The 23,869-nt window shown below is 47.7% G+C and overlaps 2 protein-coding genes across 3 annotated transcripts; one reads left to right on the forward strand and one right to left on the reverse strand.

Annotated features, from left to right (window-relative positions):
- The first annotated feature begins 734 nt into the window (after positions 1 to 734).
- On the forward strand, positions 735 to 6,210 carry ANAPC15 (anaphase promoting complex subunit 15). Of its 2 annotated transcripts, none has more exons than XM_028725778.2 (5): positions 735 to 892; positions 3,014 to 3,139; positions 3,568 to 3,627; positions 4,608 to 4,748; positions 5,766 to 6,210. In XM_028725778.2, exons 1-5 carry the CDS (start codon positions 827 to 829, stop codon positions 5,811 to 5,813), a joined length of 441 nt encoding a protein of 146 aa, XP_028581611.2. In that variant the 5' UTR covers positions 735 to 826; the 3' UTR covers positions 5,814 to 6,210. The 2 variants fall into 2 exon arrangements, with proteins under 2 accessions (XP_028581611.2, XP_028581612.2); XM_028725779.2 differs by having other exon boundaries at positions 4,611 to 4,748.
- A 3,174-nt stretch (positions 6,211 to 9,384) lies between these two features.
- On the reverse strand, positions 9,385 to 22,127 carry LOC114595274 (transmembrane O-methyltransferase homolog). The gene is made up of 3 exons (XM_028725581.2): positions 21,866 to 22,127; positions 12,148 to 12,344; positions 9,385 to 9,855 (listed from the first exon to the last, which is right to left on the reverse strand). Exons 1-3 carry the CDS (start codon positions 22,125 to 22,127, stop codon positions 9,535 to 9,537), a joined length of 780 nt encoding a protein of 259 aa, XP_028581414.2. The 3' UTR covers positions 9,385 to 9,534.
- Between the last annotated feature and the right edge of the window lie 1,742 nt (positions 22,128 to 23,869).

The following is a 23,869-nucleotide window of genomic DNA, read 5'->3' on the forward strand; positions in this document are numbered from 1 at the left end:
CTGTGAGAGCTTCAGGGCCCGGTGAGGAATTTGAACTCTTCTCTCCCCCAGTGGTGGCCAAACTTGGCCCTCCAGCTTGGACTACAACTCCCATCATCCATAGCTAACAGGACCAGTAGCAAGGGATGGTGGGAATTGTAGTCCCAGAACAGCTGGAGGGCCAAGTTTGACCACCACTGCTCTAACCATTGCACCACACTGCCTCTGCCTCTTTCATGCAAACTTTTGTTCCTGTTTTCTCCTTATTAAACATTTTGGTTTTGAAGCTGAAAGTAGCCACATGCCAGCAGCTCTAGCAGGCTTCTCCCTGGGGAGTCAGATTCTCCCCAGCTGCCTCTTCCCATCCCAAATGCAGCATTTTCAAACACATTAAATACTCCTCCCTTGCTACCGAATCTGGCTTTATTGACAACAAAATTAAACAGGGTTAAGCTTGAAGCAAGAATTGCATTTTTTAAATCAACCAATTAAATTATTTCATTGCTTGGTCGATCAGCCAATCAAATAACTTGCCCCTCCTTTCCCCTCCCTCCTCCACAGCTGCGTCAATAAGCGCCTGATTAAACACGCCCCTCGCAGAGACGCTGCAGGGCTCCACTGCGCAGGCGCACAGGCATCCTCCTGGGAGAGGCGGGGTCAGCGAGCCTTTCCAGCCGCCGGGGACGAGGAGGCTCCACCCAGGCGCCTGCGCACTGGGCACGTGGAAAACCTAGAGCTAGAAAAAAGTGAAGAGGGAGGAACACTTCCGGTGAACGATGTTGGGGGAAACAAACAAGTTCCGAAACACGCCCCCCCGCCGCCGCAGAGCGCTTCCGGAGCATGGCAGATGCGCTTCCGGGGGCATGGGGGATTCGAACCGGGGCCGGCTTCTCCCTCAGCAGCGAAGTGGGAGGTGAGGGGAGAAGGGAAAGGGGGGCAGGAGAGAAGGAAATGCACCGGGGGGGGGGACCGGGGGCACCGCGGGCTCAATGACCCGGATGCTGGAGGTCATGACCTTTGGCTTTCAGGGGAGCCCATTTAACACACCCCCGGGCAGTGCCTAAAATAGGTGCGGGGGGGTCTCTGTGACCCCCGCCCAAAGGCCCCACAAAGTATTCCTGGGCCTGAGAGAAAGTGGGGGGGGGAAAGAATCCTGAGCCCATAGAGGGAGGGAGAGAAGGAGGCGCCCCCAGCCCCAGCTCCGTCCTCTGCTTAATATTATAATTGTAATGGTTATTTTTATTTGTTTCTCATCTTGTAATATAATAATAAGCAGAGACATCACCTTGCCGACAAAGGTCCGTATAGTTAAAGCTCTGGTTTTCCCAGTAGTGATGTATGGAAGTGAGAGCTGGACCATAAAGAAGGCTGATCGCCGAAGAATTGATGCTTTTGAATTATGGTGCTGGAGGAGACTCTTGAGAGTCCCATGGACTGCAAGAAGATCCAATGTATCCATTCTGAAGGAAATCAGCCCTGAGTGCTCCCTGAAGGACAGATCGTGAAACGACTAAACAACTAAACAACAACAAACATATATTATTATTATATTTGTTTTCCATCCATTCTGATGGAAATATATTTATATTTCCATCCATTCGGATGGAAATCAGCCCTGAGTGCTCACCGGAAGGACAGATCGTAAAACGACTAAACAACTAAACAACAACAAATATAATAATAATAATAATAATAATAATATTATTATTATTATTATTATTATTAATTCATTATTTATACCCCGCCCATCTGGCTGGGCTTCCCCTGGAAAACTTTCACCATGTCATAAACTGCTTGCCTTATTAGTCCTATATTTATCATTCACGATGCAATTAAGTGCAGCTCCACTCAGTTCCCTCGTTGCCTTTGTTGTTGTTTAGTCTTGACCGACTCTTAATGAGCACGCCTGGCACTCCTGTCTTCCACTGACTCCCGCAGTTGGTCAAACTCATGCTGATAGCTTCGAGAACACTGTCCCACCATCTCGTCCTCCGTCGTCCCCTTCTCCTTGTGCCCTCCATCTTTCCCAACATCAGGGTCTTTTCCAGGGAATCTCCTCTTCTCATGAGGTGGCCAAAGTCTTGGAGCCTCAGCTTCAGGATCTGTCCTTCCAGTGAGCACTCAGGGCTGAATTCCTTCAGAATGGATCGGTTTGATCTTCTTGCAGTCCATGGGACTCTCAAGAGTCTCCTCCAGCACCAGAATTCAAAAGCATCAACCTAGCAGTTTGAAAGCACACTAGTGCAAGTAGAGAAATAGGTACCTCTGTGGCGGGAAGATAAACGGCATTTCCGTGCGCTCTGGTTTCTGTCATGGTGTTCCGTTGCCCCGGATTCGGTTTAGTCATGCTGGCCACATGACCCAGAATGCTGTCTCTGAACAAACGCCAGCTCCCTTGGCCTGAAAACGAGATGAGTGCCCCACCCCATAGTCACCTTTGACTGGACATAACTATCCAGGGGTCCTTTACCTTGGCCCTCTGAGATGCCTGCGATACATCCAATCCAAAAGAATGCAAAACGAACCAATGTTGCTTCATTTACATGTGTTAGCATCAAGTACTCGTTTTTCTAGCACTAGGAGGTTGAATTGTGTTTGCTGAAGACCATGTGTTGGGTACTGCCTGTGCCTGGAATCCCTTGGTACAATGTGGCGATGGTTTGGGTTGCATGGGCTGTGTGGCCAATGAGTGAAGGGTCGTTTCTTAGGGACACAGGATCAGACCTGCCCCTGCCCTTTATAGTCCCATAGCTGACTATACAGTCATACCTTGGGTTGAAGTAGCTTCGGGTTGAGCATTTTCGGGTTGCGCTCTGCGGTGACCTGGAAGTAACGGAACGCGTTACTTCCAGGTTTTGCCGCTCGTGCATGTGCAGACACTCAAAATTACATCATGTGCATGCGCAGAAGCGGCAAATCGCGGGACGCGCAGATGAAGGTTGCATTCTCTTCAGGATGTGAACAGGGCTCCGGAACGGTACAGAGGTACCACTCTAGTGCTTTTTAAACCATTTTTCTTCTCCCAATCCCTTAGGAAGACATGTCCACGCTCTTTCCTTCCCTCTTCCCACGAGTCACTGAGGCGCTGTGGTTTAACCTGGACCGGCCATGTGTGGATGAGAATGAGCTTCAGCAGCAAGAACAGCAGCATCAAGCCTGGGTGAGCCATGCAAGGAGCAGAGGTGTCTTTGGGAATAAGAAAGAGGAAGGAGGAGGGCTGTCGGATGGAGCCAGCCAAACATTAGGAAGAACTTTCTAACAGTAAGAGCTGTTCAAAAGTGGTGGCCTCTCCTTCGTTGGAGGTTTGTAAACAGAGGCTGGCTGGCCACCTGTCGGGGATTCTTGACCTGTGATTGGTTGGGCTGGATGACTCTGGTGGTCCTTTAAACTCTATGCTTCTGTGAAGTGAACAGGAAAAAGAAAGAGCTTTTTCCTGAGGGCAATCTCATACTTTATCCGTTGGAAAGCCTGTCCTTTCCCCCGCTTCCCCCCCCCCCCCCAATTCACCTGCCTTCATTTTGAACCTTCCTTTTGGATGTCCTTGATAGTCTCTCTAAATTGATTTAACATTTTCTCCCTTTGTCACAGCTGCAGAGCATTGCTGAGAAAGATAACAACTTGGTCCCAATTGGGAAGCCTGCCTCCGAGGTAACAACCTGGTCAGCCCTTGGGATACTCTGGGGCGGGGCGGGGGTGTTCTGCAGCTAGATTGGGAGGGTTTGTTCAAGGAGCTGTGGATCTGGGCAGGTTATGGGCTGCCATTATTATTATTATCACCACCATCGCATACTTAGATAATGATGTCACGCCAGAGGGAAGGGCCTTGTTGCCCTGGGATTGCCTCCACCACCATCACTTATCTTAGATGTGCCTAATGGCTTCACTCCATCTCTTGGGTCCTTTCCTCCCATGGTTCCGCTCAATTGGACCATTTACATCAGGATCTCACAGTTGCCATCCCCATATCATCCCTCCTTCTCTGCAAGCCTAAACCCTCTGGTCCCTATCGAGCCTTTCCCTGGTTGCTCTTAAAAGCGGAATGGTTACTGCTCTCCTGGTTGCTATTATAACCATTTTCTGCAGAGTGCACAGAAAAACAGACACCTATATCTTGCAGGGAGGGGCGGCGAAAGCACAAGGCCTTCTAGGCTTAATTAGGATGTGAGAAATTCTAGGCTTACCCTTTAGGAGCTACATAAGAGCGGAGAAATCCTGGACTCCTTTTAAGAAGATTGTTGCATGTGTAAGAAAGGGAAAGGAACTGAGATGGATGTTTCATATCATTTAGAAGGAGAGCTTGCAGGATTGAGAGGAACTTCCTGCATTTTAAAGCTGCAATCTGCCTTGAGGATAGCAGAGGCTGTAGATAAATTGTAATATTGTCTTGAGGGCTTACATGGTAAGCCACATGGTTGAATTTATTTGAAATATTGTTATATCACCTTTAACGGTAACAGCCATATCAAGGCAGTTTGCAAAACATAAAGCAGAGCAGCCAGTTAAGTCAGCTGTTGGCCAGGGGCTGGAACAGGAAAGATCCCACATTGTGGACAAGGGCTCTGTGGCGCACAGGAGCCGGGAGGAGAGGCTGGCAGGAAAGTGACGGCTGCGCCTTTGCTTTGCCTTAGCAGACTTATGACGAGGAGGAAGAAGAGGATGACGAAGATGACGAGGACAGCGAGGAAGACTCCGAAGATGATGAGGACATGCAAGACATGGACGAGATGAACGACTACAACGAGTCTCCGGATGATGGGGAGATCAATGAGGTTGGTAGGGGGCGCCTCATGGGTCTTGGCTTCCTCGTTCCCACATCTAGATCTGGGAAGAATTCTGTGGGATTCACTGGGGCGCCCTTGTAGCCAGACAGCGGACCATGAGGGAGGCAGCATAAGAATGTTGATTTAACTGAAAAGACACCGGCATTTGTACGTACTAGAGTTGTCTGGTGTACACCATTGCTGTCTGCCCTACATGCTCCAAAAGTGGCTGCCTCCAGGTAACTATATGATTGCAATGGGATAGAACTTCAGCCTCAGCAACTGACTATGGCAACTGACTTCTATTAATCTGGAATAGCTGTTCTGCCTTATGCTGTCTACAGCATAAAAGGACTATACATTTGGGTGTCTGGTCTGCACAAGCATTGTAGCTTCTTGGGCTTCTTTGCAATGCTCAGTTTCTCAATGCAAGCGGTGCAATGTGCTGCCTAGAAGTCATTTCCTCTGCCCTGGAAGTCCTGCTCCAACTCTCTATTTTTAATGGCTGGTTGCTGTTACTTAGTGACGGGTAAGCATTTTGCACATGCTTAATTTGACCTCAAACTATTCCTTAGCTTTTCTGATTTAGTATCCTTGTCACAACAGCGCCTGAGATTGTAGTTGCTGATGTGGGAAGGTGTGGGAATGCAGATCTGCCAAGTATCTGTTAAATCTTTCTAGTGGAAACACAGGACAACTCTTTTCTTTACGGAGGCGATGTTATTGGGTTGTTGTTTTTATTTTGATTATATTGTGGTTTTTATGTTGATCTTTTCTGTGAACCACCCTGAGACCTCCGGGTATAGGGTGGTATATAAATTCAATTAATAATAATAATAATAATAATAATAATAATAATAATAATAATACAAGGAGGGCCTCAGCAGAGGTGCAGTGCTGAAGGAGCTGAGCAGCTCAGGGGGCCTGGGCACGTAGCTCATATCCTCACAAGAGCCTATCCATTCGCAGTGGGCATCCCTTTCAGCTTGGCCTCTTAACAATTCATCGTTTTGTGTCCCTCCCCAGGTGGATATGGAAGGAGCAGAGCAAGATCAGGACCAGTGGATGATCTAGATTCCCAAAAGAACTCAATCCAGCCTTTGGATGTGTATCTGTCCTCCGTGGAGCAGGAAAGGAGGGGAATGTCTCCCCGAGCCGGGCCGTTTGCAAAGCAGGCTGTTGTGTTTGTGATCCAGGCCTGCCCTGAATCCTGGCTGGGAAGTGGGACCCATTCCTGCCCCCATCCCTGCCGCAGAAGTGCTGCCCCGCTGGGCTCGTTCGTTGTCGTTCTGCTGAAGTGTTTGAGGCAGCTAAAAACTCCAGAGAATAAATGAGTTGAGGTTCAGCGCTTGACTTTGGCAGCAAAGGCAGATGGTCTTTTGTTTGCGTTTGGGGTGTGTGGGTGGGTGGGTGTGTCAGTTTTCTGCTCTCGGCAGAAACAGTTTTGTCAATAAACTTTTTTCTTTTGTTATCTGGCCTATGTTTTTTCTTCTCTTCCCTGGCATGTGTTTTGAGGCTCCATCACAGTGGTGGTGATGGGTAAATGCCTGCACACCCAGTGGCGGAAGAAGCCACTTGGTCATCTGGGGCGGCACAGCCAGGGGCACAGCAAGCAGCCCATAGGGGTGGGGCACACCATGGGGCCTCCGGAGTCTGCCTGCCTCCTCCCACTCAGCCACCCTACAGCTGGGGGAGAGGCAGCGGGTGGACTGTTTGGGCAGCGCGGAGCTTGCACACGCCCAAGCCGCTGCGTCTCTCCCAGGAAAGACGCATGGCTTGGGCACACTGCAGGCCCCGCAGTGAGTGCTGCCTGGCATTTTGTCACTCCTCTCATTGGTGACACCCAGGGTGGTCTGCACCCATCGTACCCCCCCTTCCTCCACCCCTGTGCACACCTCTGAGAAAAGAACGTAAGAACCAAAGACTCTTAGAATCGTAGAATTGGAAGGGACCACGAGGATCATTCTAGTCCAACTCCTGCAATGCAGGTTTTTTTTTTTTTGTCCAACATGGGGTTCAAACCCATCACCCTGAGATTAAAAGTCTCATGCTCTACTGACTGAGCTATCTGAGAAGAGCCTGCAGGGCTAGACCAATGGGGGTCTTATTCTCATAGTGGCTCTCCAGATGCCCGTGGTAACTGCAGGATCTGAGTACAAGAGCATCTCTCCCTGTGTTTTTTCAGCAAGTGGTGTTCAGAAGCATTGATGTCTCTGACCACAGAGGGCAGAGCGTAGCCAATTCCTGCTCTTTAAACAATGCCTGCAGGCTGTAGCGGAGGCAGAAATTCAGTTTGGAACAGAACTGGTGTGTGAAATAACAGGCAGGCTCAACAGCACAAACAATGCAGGGAATTTGTTGTGCCGCTAATATTTTTAGAAGCATTAGTGAAAAAGTGTATTGCCTGAGAGATGTGATCCAGTTTGCTTGGAGGTTAAACAGGGTGGGGTGGTGGGAGGTTACAATAGATAGGGAAGGTGCCCATATTGTGGGAATTCCTCCCTGATGATATTTATCTTGGACCTTTCATTGCTTTTTTGGCACCAGGCTAAATCTGGCCTGTTCTCTAGCAACTTGAAATAATGTCTGAGCCCGTTTAATCATCCTCTGTTGTTTGATGTTTTAATGGCCTGGTTTCACAGATTTCGCCTGCCCCGCTGTTTTTATAGTAGTTTTTAAACAAAATTTTGTTATTGTAAGCTGCTTTGGTGACATCGGTGATTGCAGGGCAGAAATCTGATTAAATTAATCAGTACAAGGAATTTGTGATGGTTTTTCTCTTGGTCTTCAGTCAGTCAGGGTGTTGTAGAATTTGCTGTGGTTCTGAGATGGGCCCGTTTGGTTACTGACCTTTGAGCAAAGCCCATCTAAACCCTGGCCATCTAGGAGAGGTGCTATTTGCTAACTCCTTCCTTTAATTCTAAAGCCCCATCCATTTGCCCCTGGTATTTTGTTCAGACTGGGAAAAAGACAGTTGGAGTCAGGGCAGATCATTTTATTCTCTGCAATCATTCAAGTTAGATTTCTAAATATAATTCACAGTGTTTCCCTCTTGCCTTCTTTTTGAACCGCCTTGAACTAGACTGAGGCCTGTTAATCAGTTCCAATCTAGAAATCTCGGGGCTTTTCTTGTTTGCTGGCAGAGAAGATTTCAAACTGCCAGTTGATAATTGCGACACCCAAATAGCTCGCTTGCCTCAATTCTAGCATCTGGCAAGGCCTGCCATGAGGAACTCAGTACTCGCCCCAAAACAGGAAATTTGCATGAGGAGAAAGTCATTTTGCTTTCGTTATATTCGTACCATTTCCATGGCTGTTTGCAAGGGGGTGCAAACCAGGACAGGATCTTCCTTTGCTCTCCCTCCCTGCAAGGAAGGAGACCACCCCATCTCTTGAGGAAGGAGCTGTCTAGGCCCCCATTGGCGATGTTATAAGAATTTGAAGGTCTCAAATGTAGAATAAATATTCATAAATGCACACATATCTAAATATACGAACCATGTGTCTGAAATAGTACAGGAGAGCAATCCTGGGGCCATTTTGACTCCCAATGGCCTCACATATTCCTCTACAGTAGGGAGGAAAATGGGAAAAGCCTTCCCATTGTCTTTTTGCTTGCAAATCCTGTCTTAAGGGCGCATTTGTGCATGAAAACTAAAGTATTAACCATCACAAAAGAATGGCCAGTCTGCCCAGGTAATGCAATCAGTGACCATTGTCAGGTATCCTGGCAGACAGGATTTCTGCTGTAGACCACCTCTTTCTGTGATGTATGTATGATTTTTTTGGGGGGGGGTCTTGGGCAACTGGGTGGGCAATTTCAAAACTATAAGGCCTTGCACACCATTGTTCTGGGTTCTCCCTCCTGTGTGTGGTGAGAGGGGACCTGTTGCAACCGTTCCTTGAAGATCAGGCTGATTAGCCGCTTTGCTTCTGTTAACGGAGAAATCTGAGGGCTCCCTTGGACACACAAAAAACCAAGGGCACCAGCCAGGAATACCAGAGCAAAACAGCAGCCAGTAGGCTTGGTCTTTATTGAAGACTGTTGTGACAGGACTGCCCCAAGGTGGAACAAGATGGAAGCCCCGAACAAAAGAAGACCCCAACTTTTATTAGCTACTAATCCCCCATTCTACACCCCTAAGACTACATCATAACTACATCATGACTACATCATTGACACATCACAAAGAGGAGGGGTTCAGGGAGGAGTTGTGGTAACCTGAGTGTCCTGTCACCTGTCCAGTTCCTCCTTTCCCCCTCCCCATGATTACATTCCTGAGGACAAAGAGGAGTTCACTGTTTCCTGCCCCCAGAGGGAAGGGCTGGTCACTGTCCTTTGTTTCAGTCCATACTGAATCCACTTCCATACGCAGGTCCTTTGTGAGTGTAATGATCTTCTGTCTAGGACCATCAAGGTTGGCATGCCAACTGGGTAGAGCTTGTTTGGGGGATTATGGCTGCCTTGTGTCAAGTCTCCCCCCCCCCTTTGATAGTCCTTCCTTCAGGGTGTAAAATAAAAGTGGAACGGTACAGATCCGATGTACGGCTGATTTTCTATGAATTTATAACCGAAGCGTCACGTGTGTCATGTGTGAGTGTGTGTGTGTGTGTGTCGTGTTTGTACAAACTGAATGATGGGGGGGGGGGTTCCTGCAACACTTCTCAATATTCTCTGGTTGGCCTCTGTTATTTCCTCCTGCCGATAGGGGAGCCACTTAAGGACTCTATACGGGCTCTGGAATACCCCATAAGGGAAACGGAGCAGTTTTTCCTATAACTGTGGCATCTCCCATTACTGCAGACCCGTCCAGGTGAGCTGGGCCATGCCGTCGGGAATGGCCCGGAAGTACTGCAGACTGGTCCTGTGAATCCTCCACTTATACTTGCCGCAGGCCTTGACGTACTGCATGAAATGAGGCGCTCCGGGGAAGATGATGTTGTCGGCCACAATGGTGGCCCCTTCCAGGAGGAGGTCGTGGGCCTCCAACAGCTGCAGGTCTCTCAGGTAGCAGCGCTTCCAGTGGTCCATGAAGATGAAGTCCACGTGGCTCAGCCCGTATTTCTCCTTCAGCTGGGGGATGACTTCCTGCGAGGGTCCCCGGATGAGCTCCACCTGCACGAGAGAAGCGGTTGAAAGACAGGCAGAGGCATTTCTGTTAAGTATTGTTGGCAGGGACATCCCAAATGCCTTTAGAGCATAGCTGCCAAGCGTCCCTTATTTGGCGGGACAGTCCCTTATCCCAGCGCCATGTCCCGCTGCTGTCCCTTATTGATGACGTCCCTTAAATAAGCTACTGAAGGTAATGGTGCCCTTTCTATGTCCAGCTGTCCTTTGTCAACAACAAATTGCTGCTGTTTTTTTGTGTTGAATATATGCTATCTGGTAATTTATGGACCTCATAGGTATCTCAAGCCATTTGCACACAACAAAATATGTATTTTATCAAAGTAATTGTTGATCCCTTATTTTGGCTGCTGATCCCTTATTTTCGAGGCTGCTGGTCCCTTATTTTTCAAATCTGTAAGTTGACAGCTATGGTTTAGAGAGGTGTTTTTATATGCAACGGCCGCAGCTCGGACTTTGGTGGCAAAGGGGTGGAAGGAAAAAGAAGTCCTGACAACAACGGATTGGCACAACAGGCTACAAGAATTTGCTGAAATGGCACAGTTGACAAATAGCCTGAGAGGCAACTCAAAACAAAAATTTATGGAAAAGTGGGATAGATATATGTTCAAAAATACAGTAAAGGTTCGCTATCTATGCTAGCATTCGATTGACTTTGGAGAGAGACTGAGCTGAGAAATAAGACCAAGAGTACATCTTGACATAGGAATGTATTAAATAAAATGTAAAGAAATATACAATATTATGAGTACATGCATTTGTAAAAAAAGGAATATACAATGGAATAGATATGGGAATATGAATCTTTTCTTCTGATGGCTCCAGTTTGCCCTGCTTGGTTGTGTCTCAGGCCAGGACTAGCTAGCCCTGGAGGTTTTGCTGTCAGGGGTGTTATGAGAATTTTAAAGTCTCAAATATAGAATAAATATTCGTAAGTGCACACATATCTAAATATATGAACCATGTGTCTGAAATAGTGTGGGAGAGCAATCCTGAAGCCATTTTGACTCTCCCACTGACCTCAAAAATTCCTCTGCAGTAAGGGAGGCAATTAGGGAAAGCCTTCCCTTTGTCCTTTTGCTTGCAAATCCTGTCTTAAGGGTATACTTGTGTATGAATAGGGTGAGCCTATGACCTGGGACTCAGGAACTAAAGTATTTATGTTTAGGGAAGCTTTTAATGTTTAATAGGTCATTGTATTTTAGTGTTCTGTTGGAAGCCGCCCAGAGTGGCTGGGGAAACCCAGCCAGATGGGCGAGGTATAAATATATTATTATTATTATTATTATTATTATTATTATTATTATTACTACTACTACTACTACTACTACTACTACTACTACTACTATTATTATTATATTTAAAATCACAAAATAATGGCCAGGCTGCCCAGGTAAAGCAATCAGTGACCATTATCAGGTATCCTGGCAGACAGCCTCCTGTGTATTTCTGCTGTAGACCTGCCTCCTCCTGTGATGTATGTATGATGTTTTGGGGGGTGGTCTTGGGCTACAGGGGAGGCAATTTCAAAAGTCTATACAGTCATACCTTGGATTGAAGTCGCTTCAGGTTAAGCCTTTTTGGGTTGCGCTCCGTGGTGACCCGGAAGTAACGGAGCGCGTTACTTCCAGGTTTTGCCGCTTGCAGATGTGCAGACGCTCAAAATGACGTCGCGAGCATGCGTGGAAGCGGCGAATCGTGACCCACACATGCAACGACGTGGGTTGCGTTCGCTTCAGGATGCGAACGGGGCTCTGGAACGGATCCCGTTCGCATCCAGAAGTACCACTGTATAAGGGTTTGTGCCCCATTGTTCTGGGTTCTCTCCTGCATGTGGTGAGTAGGGACCCTGTTCTAACAGTTTAATAAAGATCAGGCTCACTAGTCGCTTTGCTTCTCAATATACTCTGGTTGGCCTCTGTTATTTCCTCCTACTGATAGGCAACCTGCTTAAGGACTCTATATGGGCTCTGGAATACCCCAGAAGAGAAAAGGAGCAGTTTTTCTTCTAACATGGGCAAAACAGAAAATGCCATGTCCTCCTCTGCCTGCCTGCCTGCCACGCGGCTGCAGTTACATGCCTGACCCTGGCAGCGGGTGCACAACAGACACGCGGCAGAGAAGGAAGGAAGCGCAAACAAGCACAGGAGGTGAATCTGCCGCTTTCCCCAGCTCTCCAGAGCCTGCCACCCTAAGGCAACCGCCTCACTTTGCCTCTAGCTCTGCCCCCCGTCCCCCGGCAGCTTGGCAAGGGCAGCTGTGGAAGCCCAAGCCACTCACGGTGTCGTCGTCGAAGCCAGCGAGGCGGATGACCTTCTCGGCCACAGCTGCTTTGTGGTCGTCCATCTCCACGGTGTACAGCCGGGCGCCCAGCGGCAGCAGCTGCGCGATGAGGATGGTGGCGTATCCGCAGTAGGTGCCCAGCTCCAAGACGCGGAGGGGAGCCTTCTCATAGATCAGCCGCTCCAGGATCTTGGCTAGAAGGCACCAAATCAAGGTTGCGTTTGGGGTGAGGAAGGATGGAGGGTACACAGCAGCCAGCCACCTCTTCCCAATTTATTCCCTGAAGAAGGGCGGTTATTCTAAGGCAGCGTTCTCCAAGACAGTGCCCTCCACGAGGCTGGCCAGGACTGTTGGGAGCCAGAGTACGAAATCTCAGGAGGGCACCGTCTTGGGCAAGGCTGTGAAACCAAAAAGCCCACCAGGGCGAGAATATTACTAGCGAAGAATTGGAAGAAACAAGATTTACCAACTACAGTATAGAAGAATGGCAGATGAAGATGATGGACTATATGGAACTTGCTGAATTGACTGGGAGACTCCGAGACCAGAGAGAAGAGACGGTGGAAGAAGACTGGAAGAAGTTTAAAGAATATTTGAAAAAAGATGTTAATATTTAAATCTTAGAATAGCTTTGGAAGTGGATATAGGCTGTAGGGTTAGAAGTAGAAGACAGTGTATTTTAAAATAGTACTATTTGTAAGTGATAAAATGTGAAGATTTTTAAGGTAAAAGTAAGTGTGATTAAAAAATGGTTAAAAATTATGATATATGAAACGGCTAAAGATGAGGTAAAATGAAAATCGGATGGGGGGACTTGGGACAAGCTCACCTAACAATGTTTAGAAAAAATAAGGGTAAGGCAAGAATTTGTTTGTATTTCTGTTTGTATTGTTTATTTGTGTTATAAAATGGATAAAAAAAATTGGGGGGGGGGGGGAGCCCACCAGGGCCCTACGAATAGCTGCTGCCTTCGCAGTCCAAGGGCTAAAGTCTCGTGCGGCTTGTACAGCTGTAGAAGCTATTTGGGACCTGCTAATTTTGGCTGGCCGGACTTAGGGAGCTCAGCCTCCTGCCTGGATCATGGCAGAAATGTGATCCTCTGGCTCCAAGCCCAAGGCTTTAGTGCTGTGGTTCCTCCGTGCCAGAGGTGAAGAAGAAGAAGAAGAGGAAGAGAAAGAGGAGTTTGGATTTGATATCCCGCCTTTCACTCCCTTTAAGGAGTCTCAAAGCGGCTAACAATCTCCTTTTCCCTTCCTCCCCCACAACAAACACTCTGTGGGATGAGTGGGGCTGAGAGACTTCAGAGAAGTGTGACTGGCCCAAGGTCACCCAGCAGCTGCAGGTGGAGGAGCGGAGACGCGAACCCGGTTCCCCAGATTACGAGACTACCGCTCCTAACCACTACACCACACTGGCTCTCTGCCCGTGCTCAGAGGCAATCTCTCCTCTTAGCTGGCTGGAACATGGTGCTGATAACACCCAGATTGCAGGTTCAATCCCCACAAGGGGGGGTCGGAATACATGAACCTCAGGGTCCCCTCCAACTCTAGAATTCTAAGGGATGTGCTGTGGCGCCAAAACCCGGTTGGCAGGCAGCTTCAGTGTGCCAGCTGCCAATGCAACAGGGCACAACTGTTAGGATATTTCCGTTCCACCTTAAGAGAGAGCAGGCTTGTGAGTCACAGAGTCTGCGTATTTCCTGTTACAGGATGTTTATGCTTGCTGTTTCCTTTCGATTTCAGTCGGTCGGAGTCACTGACTCAGAACGGTCATGTTTTCCCTTTGTTCTGTTCAACGCTAAATAAAGTCTGTAAATTATGCTCTCTTCTGCGGTGCAAGCTTTCTGGCTGTGGTTTCTGCTGATAAAGAACAGTGTGCACAAGCCTGGAATGTGGCAATCTATTTCTGAGGCTTCGTGTCGCTAACTGCTGGATCTGCCTGGCTACGGGAGATCGATGGAAGTCCGGCAGCCGGCTTGGGGCCATGATGGACTATATCTCCCTGGCAGTTTCCCAACAACAAGGTTATGGGCCCAGATTCACAGCACCTACAGGAGAGTAAAGCTGCAACAGACTGCGTTTGAGAGGTATGAAGTGGGAAAAGCGAAAGAAAGGGAGGCTTTTCTGTTTTACCTCGGACGGAGCCTTTGAACTCCGGCAAGGCTTAATTGGCCTGGGAGCCGAGCCAAAAGGCATCGTGATTAATGGCTGCCAAGATAAGGAGTCTCTGAAGTTAAAAAAAGACTCACGGCTAAAGCAGAAAGCTGGAAATGGGGTTTTTCCAAGCTTCTGAGGCAAATGCTGAATGCCTTAAGTTACATGGGCAGAATTATGAAACCTGGGCAAAATGGTGTGAGAGTTTGCTGCGTCAGTTTAGGGTGTGGCATACCGTGAGTGAGGCCCCCCCAGTTCCTCTGACAGAGAGATGGAAAGCCGATGATTCGAAGGCGATTGACGTAATAGTCTTATCCGTATCTCTTGAGGAAATTAAGACGCTGGCTGGCAACACCACTGCACGTGGAATGTGGTATGCTTTGATGAAAGCTCACAAGTCAGTCATCCCAGCCCAGAGTTTGACTGCATCGGAGGTCCTGGCTGTTTCCCAGAATGCGAGTGAATGCAGGGATGCTGAGGGCACCGGTTGCAAGCTGCAGGGGGAGCAGACTGTGATGTCATCCCAGGCAGCATTCCAGCCTCCAGGGGGAGCCAAGGAGTCGGCAGCTGAGAGCTCTGTTTCTCGTGAGAACCAAGGTCATCGCCTTTGCAGAGGCCGGAAAGGCAAAGGTAAACAGGCGTCTGCAGATGGCCAGAAGCAGAGGGAGGGTGAAGAGCCCACGCCAGTGGAAAACAAGGCTTTGTTAGCTGGCACTGCTTCACCAAAGGCTAAAGGCACGTCTGCTGACCAGAAGCAGGGGGGCAAGCTGCAAAAGCCCACGCCAGTGGAAGACAAGGCTATGTCTGCTGGCACAGCTTCACCAAAGGCTAAAGGCACGTCTGCTGGCCAGGAGCAGCAGGGGGGCAAGCTGCAAAAGCCCAAGCCAGTGGAAAACAAGGGTTTGCTTGCTGTAAAGACTGCTCCAACAGCCAAAGGCAGGTTTATTATCGATTCAGGTGCCAGCCGCCATATTTCGAAGGATCGCCACCTGTTTATCTCCTTCAAGCCTCAGGAAGGTGAGATCCACCTGGCTGATGGAAGGACGTTGCAAATTGCAGGAGAAGGGACTGTGAAACTTGCAAGTTTGCACACAACCATCAGCGGGGTACTATATGTTCCAGGCGCTGCAAGCAATTTGTTGAGCGTCCCGCAGCTTACTGGACGTGGTTTTCAGATTTCCTTCAAGAGGAGCGTCTGTGTCATCAGTAAAGGCAAAGAGGACTAGTTGCATGCAAAGTTTATGGATGGTTTGTTCCATATAACTTATGAGGACACTGCTGTTGTATCTAATGCTGATTCTTGTTGTGTTGCACAAACTAACAAAGTTCTTCATGCAGGTTGCATTCATGAAGCGCATCGAAGGTTTGGTCACCTCTCTTGGAAGGCACTGGCCAAGATGCCAGAGGTGGTTGAGGGTTTGAACATCAAACCCTGTAAATTTCACATGAAATGTGTATCTTGTGCAGAGAACAAGGTGAAGGTTGCTCCAAAAGGCAAAGAGTCTAGCAGGCAGGCTTCCAAGCCCTACCAGCTAGTGCACGCAGACCTGGTTGGGCCACTTACGCCCTCTTTAGGAGGAGCAAGGTTCTTCATGGTTCTAATTGATTCTTTTTCTAGGTACATTCATGTGTTTTTGCTCGAACAGAAATCACAAGCGTTTCCGAAGTTTAAGGCATTCTGTGCTTGGTTGGAGAATGCTCACGGTAAACGTATTTCCTGTCTGTTTACCGATCGGGGCGGGGAATTCACTTCTCAGCAGTTTGAAGCTTTCCTGACTGAGAAGGGAATCCAGCATGACATGTCAACCCCCAGATCGCCATGGATGAATGGGCTTGCGGAGAGAGCAAATCAAACATTGCTGCAAGGAATGAAAACCTTGTTGCATGATGCCAATCTCCCTGATAAGTTTTGGGGGGAGGCTTTGGGGAATCTGGTTTACTCCGTTAATCGCAGATTGTCATCACCCATTGGTTGTACCCCCTATGAGAAGATGTTTGGCAAGAAACCCAACACCAAACACATGAGAATTTTTGGTTCTGACATGTGGGTACGCACCCCACAAACCAACAAGCTTGGGAAGCGTGGGGCACATGGTTTGTTCATGGGGTACGAAAAAGGTGCATACAGGGTATGGATGACTAACTCCAAATCCATTAAGTTCACAAGGAGTGTTGAGTACAATCCTAAGTGGGGGGGAAATGTGGGAATTTTCCAGAGTTACCCAGAGGAGGATGAAGGTGATGTCAAGCAAGCAGCTAAAGCTGAGGAAGCTGCTGAGGATGATGATGATGAGGATGATGATGATGATGATGATCAGAGTTCGGATTCCAGTTCATTGGGCGGCGCTGCTGCTGATGTCAGTGAGAGTGATGACACAGCAGACTACAAGAGTGCAAAGGCCTCAGTCAGACCATCTGATGCGTCTGACAATGAACTGGAAGAACCACTGTTCACCATTGGTCATTTTTCTCCTAAGAAAGAGGAGATGAGTCCAGAAGACTTGCGTCTAGTACGTAGGTCTGAAAGGGCGACCAAAGGCAGACCTCCTAAGAGGTATGCTGATGAGTTTGCTAAGACAGCAACTGCTGTTCTTAGTAGCTCAGAGAAGGTGTGGGAACCTTCAAGCTTCAAAGAGGTTCAGGAGTTAACCTCTAAAGATGCTGAGCCTTGGCTTAATGCCATGAAGGCTGAAGTTGATTCCTTGAACAGGAACCAAACTTGGGAGCTGGTACCGGTAGTCCCAGGTATGAGACTGGTTGGCAGCAAATGGGTCTTCAAGGCCAAGACAGACCAGAATGGCAAGGTTGTCAGACACAAAGCCAGATTGGTTGCCAGAGGTTTTTCACAGGTACCAGGACAGGATTACCACGAGACCTACTCTCCCACAGTCAAGTATGAGAGCATTCGGCTGATGCTCAAGATTGCTGCGGAGGAGAAACTGCATGTTTCCCACCACGACATTAATACAGCTTTTTTGTACGGGATTTTGAACGAAGAGCTGTTCATGCTTCCACCTGACGGGATGCAGATACAGAAGGGAATGGTCTGTAAACTGCGGAAATCCTTATATGGTCTCAAGCAGAGTGCTAGGTGTTGGAACACAAAACTCACTGAGACATTGCTTTCTCTAGGTTTTCACCAGGGCAAAGCTGATCCATGTGTGTTTGTCAAGGAGGAGGGGCAAAACAAACTGTATTGTTTATGTTTTGTTGATGATCTTCTGATGTTTTGGAAGAATCAGGCTTTCTACCAAAGCACCCTAGCTCAGCTGAAGGAGCACTTTGACATGAAGGATCTTGGTGAGGTATCCAACTATCTTTCTCTGCAGGTGGAGAAGGACCAAGCAGGTAATTTTCTGGTACACCAAACACAGAAAATTGCTGATGTATTAACCAGGTTGAATTTGGTTGATGCAAACCCAGCAGACACACCGATGGTGACAGGTTACCAGGTAGACAGTACTGCTGAAGCGTTTTCTGACACAACGCTGTACAGATGCATTCTAGGCAAATTGAATTTCATTGCTAGATGTTCAAGACCTGACATAGCTGTAAGCTGTAATCTGCTTAGCAGACATGCCAACAATCCTACGGTTCAGGATTGGAAAGCTCTGAAGCGCATAGCCCGCTATTTGAAAGGGACTATGCACTACAGGCTGAGGTTCACCAGTCAGAAGACTGGAGGTCTTGAAATCTTTGCAGATGCAAGTTTTGGAAGTGACACCACAGATGGTACAAGCACTTCTGGAGTATGCTACATGTACAACCACTGCCTGTTTGACTGGTTGTGCAAGAAACTATTTACAGCTGCGCTGTTGGCTCCTCGACCAGAAACTGGCACAAAGCAACCAAGAGTCTATTAACATGTTTCTTTGCTTGTGTTGGCGGTGGGGGGGCCCTCTGGGAGGGGGTGGGAATCGCTTCCGCCGTGCCTCTTTCGTGGATGTTGGTTCACTTAAACGCTTTGAAACTTCATCCTTTGAAAACCAACCGGTCCCTGGTGAGTTTGAAAGCTGCAATAAATTGTGAGGGAAGACCCAGGACCAGATACCACCGGCTTCTATGACTCTCTTTTACAATCGTATACTGTCTTGCAGGATAAGGGGGGAAATATAACATAATAATTGTAATGCAAATTAATGCAATAATCAGTCCCTAAAAACAGCCCAGGTGCATCAGGGCTAAAAGATGTTTCAAAGTGAATAACTAAAAGAGATGGTGAGCTTAGAAGCTCACTGAAACCAGGTTGTTTTCAATAACTGTTATATAGGGCGCCTGGCTCGATTGCTGTAAATCAGGCATGCCCAAAGTCTGTTTAGGGGGCCCAATCCAGCCCACCGGTTGGTTGAATCTGGCCCCTGTGGCAGTTTATTATTGGTCTCAGCTAGGGCCAGGGCCTTTTCAGTACTGGCCCCGACTTGGTGGAACGCTCTGTCACAAGAGACTAGGACCCTGCGGGACTTGACATCTTTCCACAGGGCCTGCAAGACAGAGCTGTTCTGACTGGCCTTTGGACTCAGTCTGACCCTTATGTTTCCCTCCCCTTATGGTTTTGATCTATGGGCTACTTTTAAAATGAGGCTGCATTTTAACCTGTATTTTAAATTGGGGTTGGTTCCCCCCCCCCCCCCGTTATGTTTTTCCTGTAATTTTACTGGTGTTAGCAGCTCTGAGCCCTGGCCGGGGAGGGCGGGGTATAAATAAAATTTATTATTATTGTTGTTGTTATTATTATTATTATTATTATTATTATTATTATTAATTTCCTGGGGTAAAAGCCTAAAAAAACACCTCAACAACTTCAGTCCTCAACTGCTTCTATTCTAAGAAAAGCTCAACAATTTTGGTTGGCCCTTTGGTTGGCCCTCACGGCCCTTCATTTCATCAAATCTGGCCCTCTTTGGAAAAGTTTGGACATCACTGCTGTAAATGGCAGGGGGTTGGACTAGATGACGCTTAGGACCCCTTTCCAACTCTACAATTCTGTGGTTCTGCATTCCTTAATGGTTGCCGCGGTCTCTCTAGTCTTTGGCACAGCCTTCTAGCAGAGGCGGCCTGGAGCACTTTAAAGAAAGAGGGATCGTGTGACGCTTAGGACCCCTTTCCAACTCTACAATTCTGTGGTTCTGCATTCCTTAATGGTTGCCGCGGTCTCTCTAGTCTTTGGCACAGCCTTCTAGCAGAGGCGGCCTGGAGCACTTTAAAGAAAGAGGGATCGTGTGACCTGGCCTTATCTATTTGCGATTTGTGCTTCTAGCCTGCCCTTCACCAAATACTTCCAGGGCAGGTTACTGATTACCGCAACTGACATTAGTAGAACATATGCCCAAAATTCTTTGCCCGATAATAAATGTTGGAAATGTAAAGAAATCGAAGGTACATTCTTTCACCTTTGGTGGACGTGCCCAAAGATTAAGGCTTTCTGGGAGATGATCTATAATGAAATGAAAAAGGTATTTAAATATACCTTCATGAAGAAACCAGAGGCCTTTCTCCTGGGCATGGTCAGCGAATTGGTGCCAAAGAAGGATAGAACTTTCTTTATGTATGCCACAACAGCAGCAAGAATACTTATCGCAAAGTATTGGAAGACACAAGATTTACCCACCAGGGAAGAATGGCAGATGAAGGTGATGGACTATATGGAACTGGTGGAAATGACCGGCAGAATCCGAGACCAGGGAGAAGAGTCGGTGGAGGAAGATTGGAAAAAGTTTAAAGTCTACTTACAGAAATACTGTAAAATTAATGAATGTTAGAATGATGTTGGATAAGAAGTTAAGTGGTTTTTAGCTATAATGCTATAAGGAATATGAAAAAATGGATTATTAACAGGTAAAAATTTAATGTTATAATATTTTAAGATTAAAGATTAGGATAAACAAAGAGGGAAAGGATTTGCTGAACTAACAAATTGAACTGGAATACAAAAAAGGGAGGTGTGAGGAGGTCCGGGAAACAAGCAAATGAAAAATAAGTAATGGAAAGATGGAATTGTTTTTAACTATTTTTATTTTGTATTTTTCTTTTTTCTTTTTTCATTTTGTAATACTTTGAAAATCTTAATAAATACATATGCCCAAAATTCTAGACTAAAACCACAAAAAACGGCCACAGCTATAAATAAAAAACTCTGATTCGGGATCAGCAGTTTTGCTGCCTGCTTTAGAAGTTTGATTGCTTCCGCTATGATCTGCTTCTAAATGTGTAGATATACCGTACTGATCTGAATATAAGCCTCACTTTCTCCCCCAAATTCTGACCGTGAAAGGTTACGGTGTGGCTTAAATTTGCGACCTTACAAAAATGGGCTTTTATGAGCTCGCTGCTGAAACAGACATACGGTAAAACGAAACTGGTGTGAGTGCCTGTGGAATTTTAAGGGAGCGGCTTATATTCTGGTATTGTCTTTTTTTTCTGTGTCCCCCCCCCTTTGAATTTTAAAGGTGCGACTTATATTCAGATGCTGCTTATATTTGGGCCAATACAATACGTCTAATACAACAACATATTGAAGGGGCAACAGGAAGTTTAAAAACTACAGAATTCTCTCCCCCAGGAGGCAGTGAGGGCCAGCAGTTTGGATGGCTTGAAAAGAAGATTCGACAAATTCACGGAGGAGACATGGTGGCTATTTTCTTTCCCTGCTGTTGTGCCTCTCAAGGGACCCAAGGATCATCTAGCCTAACCCCCTGCAATGATCTAGCACGGCTCTCCTTATGTCAGGCATGTGCAAAGTCCGTTTCGGGGGGTCTAATCCGGCCCTCTGGTTGATTTAACCCGGGGTAAAATTGTAAAAAAGCTCAACAATTTCAATCCTAAAAAAAGCTCAGGCTGGCCCTCACACATGTTCACTTCATCAAATCTGGCCCTCTTTGAAAAAGAGTTTGGGCACCCCTGCTTATGTCCTTACCAGTGTGCGCTCTCCCTCTCATTACAGTTAGACCTAAGAAGAGCCCATTCTCTGGAACTCCCCGCCACTTGATTAAGTCAAGGGGCCAAGGCAATCGCATCGTGTCTCAGGCCTTCAACATGGGGTAGGTTGTTCAAAAAGAAACAGAGGCAAATTAAAAACAGACGGATCCGGGCTTCCTCACTGCATTCCCATCCCATCCAACATATCTCTGGTGAAAATAGGGACGTCCTATTCCATCCCCTCTGACAGTTCTCCAGTAAAAACAAGGACGTCCTATTCCATTTCTCCAATGAAAACAGGGACATCCTATTCCATCCCCTCCAACATTTCTCCCATGAAAATCAGGACATCCTATTCCATCCCCATGAAAAACAGGGACGTCCTATTCAATCCCCTCCAACATTTCTCCCGTGAAAATAGGGGCGTCCTATTCCATCCCCTCCAACATTTCTCCAGTGAAAATAGGGACGTCCTATTCCATCCCCTCCAACATTTCTCCCATGAAAATCAGGACGTCCTATTCCATCCCCATGAAAAACAGGGACGTCCTATTCAATCCCCTCCAACATTTCTCTGATGGAAACAGGGACATCCTGTTCCATTTCTCCCACGAAAACAGGGACATTCCCGCGTCCCCATTGCACACCTTTCTGGGGTCCCAGGTTGCTGAGATACTCGCAGTGGTAGCTCCAGTGGTCAAAGGTCTCCAAGATGTGCTGGGGGTCTCCCGGGATGGTGTGGGTCAAGACGTACTGGAAGGCCCTCTCTTCCTTGGGGATGCCCGTCAGGTAGTCTCGCACCCTTCGCACCAGCACCGCCCGGTAAAAGAGGCAGAAGTAGTGTCGGTAGCGGATGAGCAGCGTCACCACAAAAGGGATGAACGCCAGCGCAATAGCCGGGGAGACCATGGCGGTGTGCTGAGAAGTCAGCCGCTCTCCTCAGACCTGTGGGAGACATAATAATAATAATAATAATAATAATAATAATAATAATAATAAATAAATAAAATTTTATTTATATCCCGCCCTCCCCAGCCGAAGCCTGGCTCAGTGTGGCTAACAACAATAAAAGTAACACAGCATTCTAAAATCAATTCATTTTAAAATCAAATTAATGGCACCCACTGGGCTAGAGTTCTGTGAGGATTACCAAAGAAGGGGGTCAGACTGTGCCTTGGCCAAGCGGGGCAGGGGAGACCTGGGTGACACCCCCAAACTCTGGATCAGCCTGCAGTCTCATGTTTCCCTGGGAGCAAACCTCACGGATCTGGATGGGACTTACTTCTAAGTAGACACGAATAGACACCGTTAGTCTCTTTTATATGTCTTGGGCCCAGGCTATCTGGAGGAGCATTTTATCCCAAACGAATCTGCCCAGGATCTGTAGTGGTTAAGAGCGGTGGACTCGTAATCTGGTGAACTGGGTTCGCATCTCTGCTCCTCCAACTGCAGCTGCTGGGTGACCTTGGGCCAGTCACACTTCTCTGAAGTCTCTCAGCCTCACTCACCTCACAGAGTGTTTGTTGTGGGGGAGGAAGGGAAAGGAGAATGTGAGCCGCTTTGAGACTCCTTAGGGTAGTGATAAAGCAGGATATCAAATCCAAACTCTTCTTCTCCTCTCTGTCCCACCACCCTCTCAGGCATCTTTGGTGAGGATGCAGGTGAGACCTTCTTGGTGGTGGCTTTCAAACAAAGATGCGCTCTTCTAAGCCCACATCCCCAGCCTGTTCACACTCCTGTCTACGCTGGCTTGGTCATGTCCACAGAATGGAAGATGGCAGGGTCCCCGAGGACGTGCTCCACAGGGAGCTGGCTTCGGGTGCCAAGCCAGTTGGCAGACTAACTGTGCACTACGAAGATGTCTTCAAACATGATATGAAGGCTGGCAACACCAACCTGCCCTGTTGGAATCCCTTGAGGATGACCGCAGTGTCTGGAGAGAGTGACCAGAGGAGGAATGACCTCTGGGAGGAGCACAGAGAGAAGAAACGCCCGGGTGCATCTGCTGCAGCACAACTGGACCCCTTCCTCTGCCCCAGCTGCAACAAAACATGTCTCTCCTCTATCAGTCTCTACAGTAGGCACTGCAGCCTTCCAGCAGTTTGACTTCAGCCCCAAAGGCACGCTCCTCCAGTGGTTGTAAAGAGTCTGGCACTCTAACCACTACACCTCACAGCCAGTGAGACCCTCCACCCAGACTGCATTATTCCAAAGCATGTAACTTTTCTAACAAACCAGATCCAGGTTAACTGCTGGCTGCCTGCCTTGCTTTTAAGAGACCTCCGATATAGATTGTTGTTGTTGTTGTTTAGTTGTTTAGTCGTGTCCGACTCTTCGTGACCCCATGGACCAGAGCACGCCAGGCCCTCCTGTCTTCCACTGCCTCCCGCAGTTTGGTCAGATTCATGTTTGTAGCTTCGAGAACACTGTCCCACCATCTCGTCCTCTGTCATCCCCCTCTCCTTGTGCCCTCCATCTTTCCCAACATCAGGGTCTTTTCCAGGGAGTCTTCTCTTCACATGAGGTGGCCAAAGTATTGGAGCCTCAGCTTCAGGATCTGTCCTTCCAGTGAGCACTCAGGGCTGATTTCCCTCAGAATGGATCGGTTTGATCTTCTTGCAGTCCAGGGGACTCTCCAGAGTCTCCTCCAG

The sequence above is a fragment of the Podarcis muralis genome, chromosome 4 (assembly GCF_964188315.1).
Source record: "Podarcis muralis chromosome 4, rPodMur119.hap1.1, whole genome shotgun sequence".
Taxonomy (NCBI): domain Eukaryota; kingdom Metazoa; phylum Chordata; class Lepidosauria; order Squamata; family Lacertidae; genus Podarcis; species Podarcis muralis.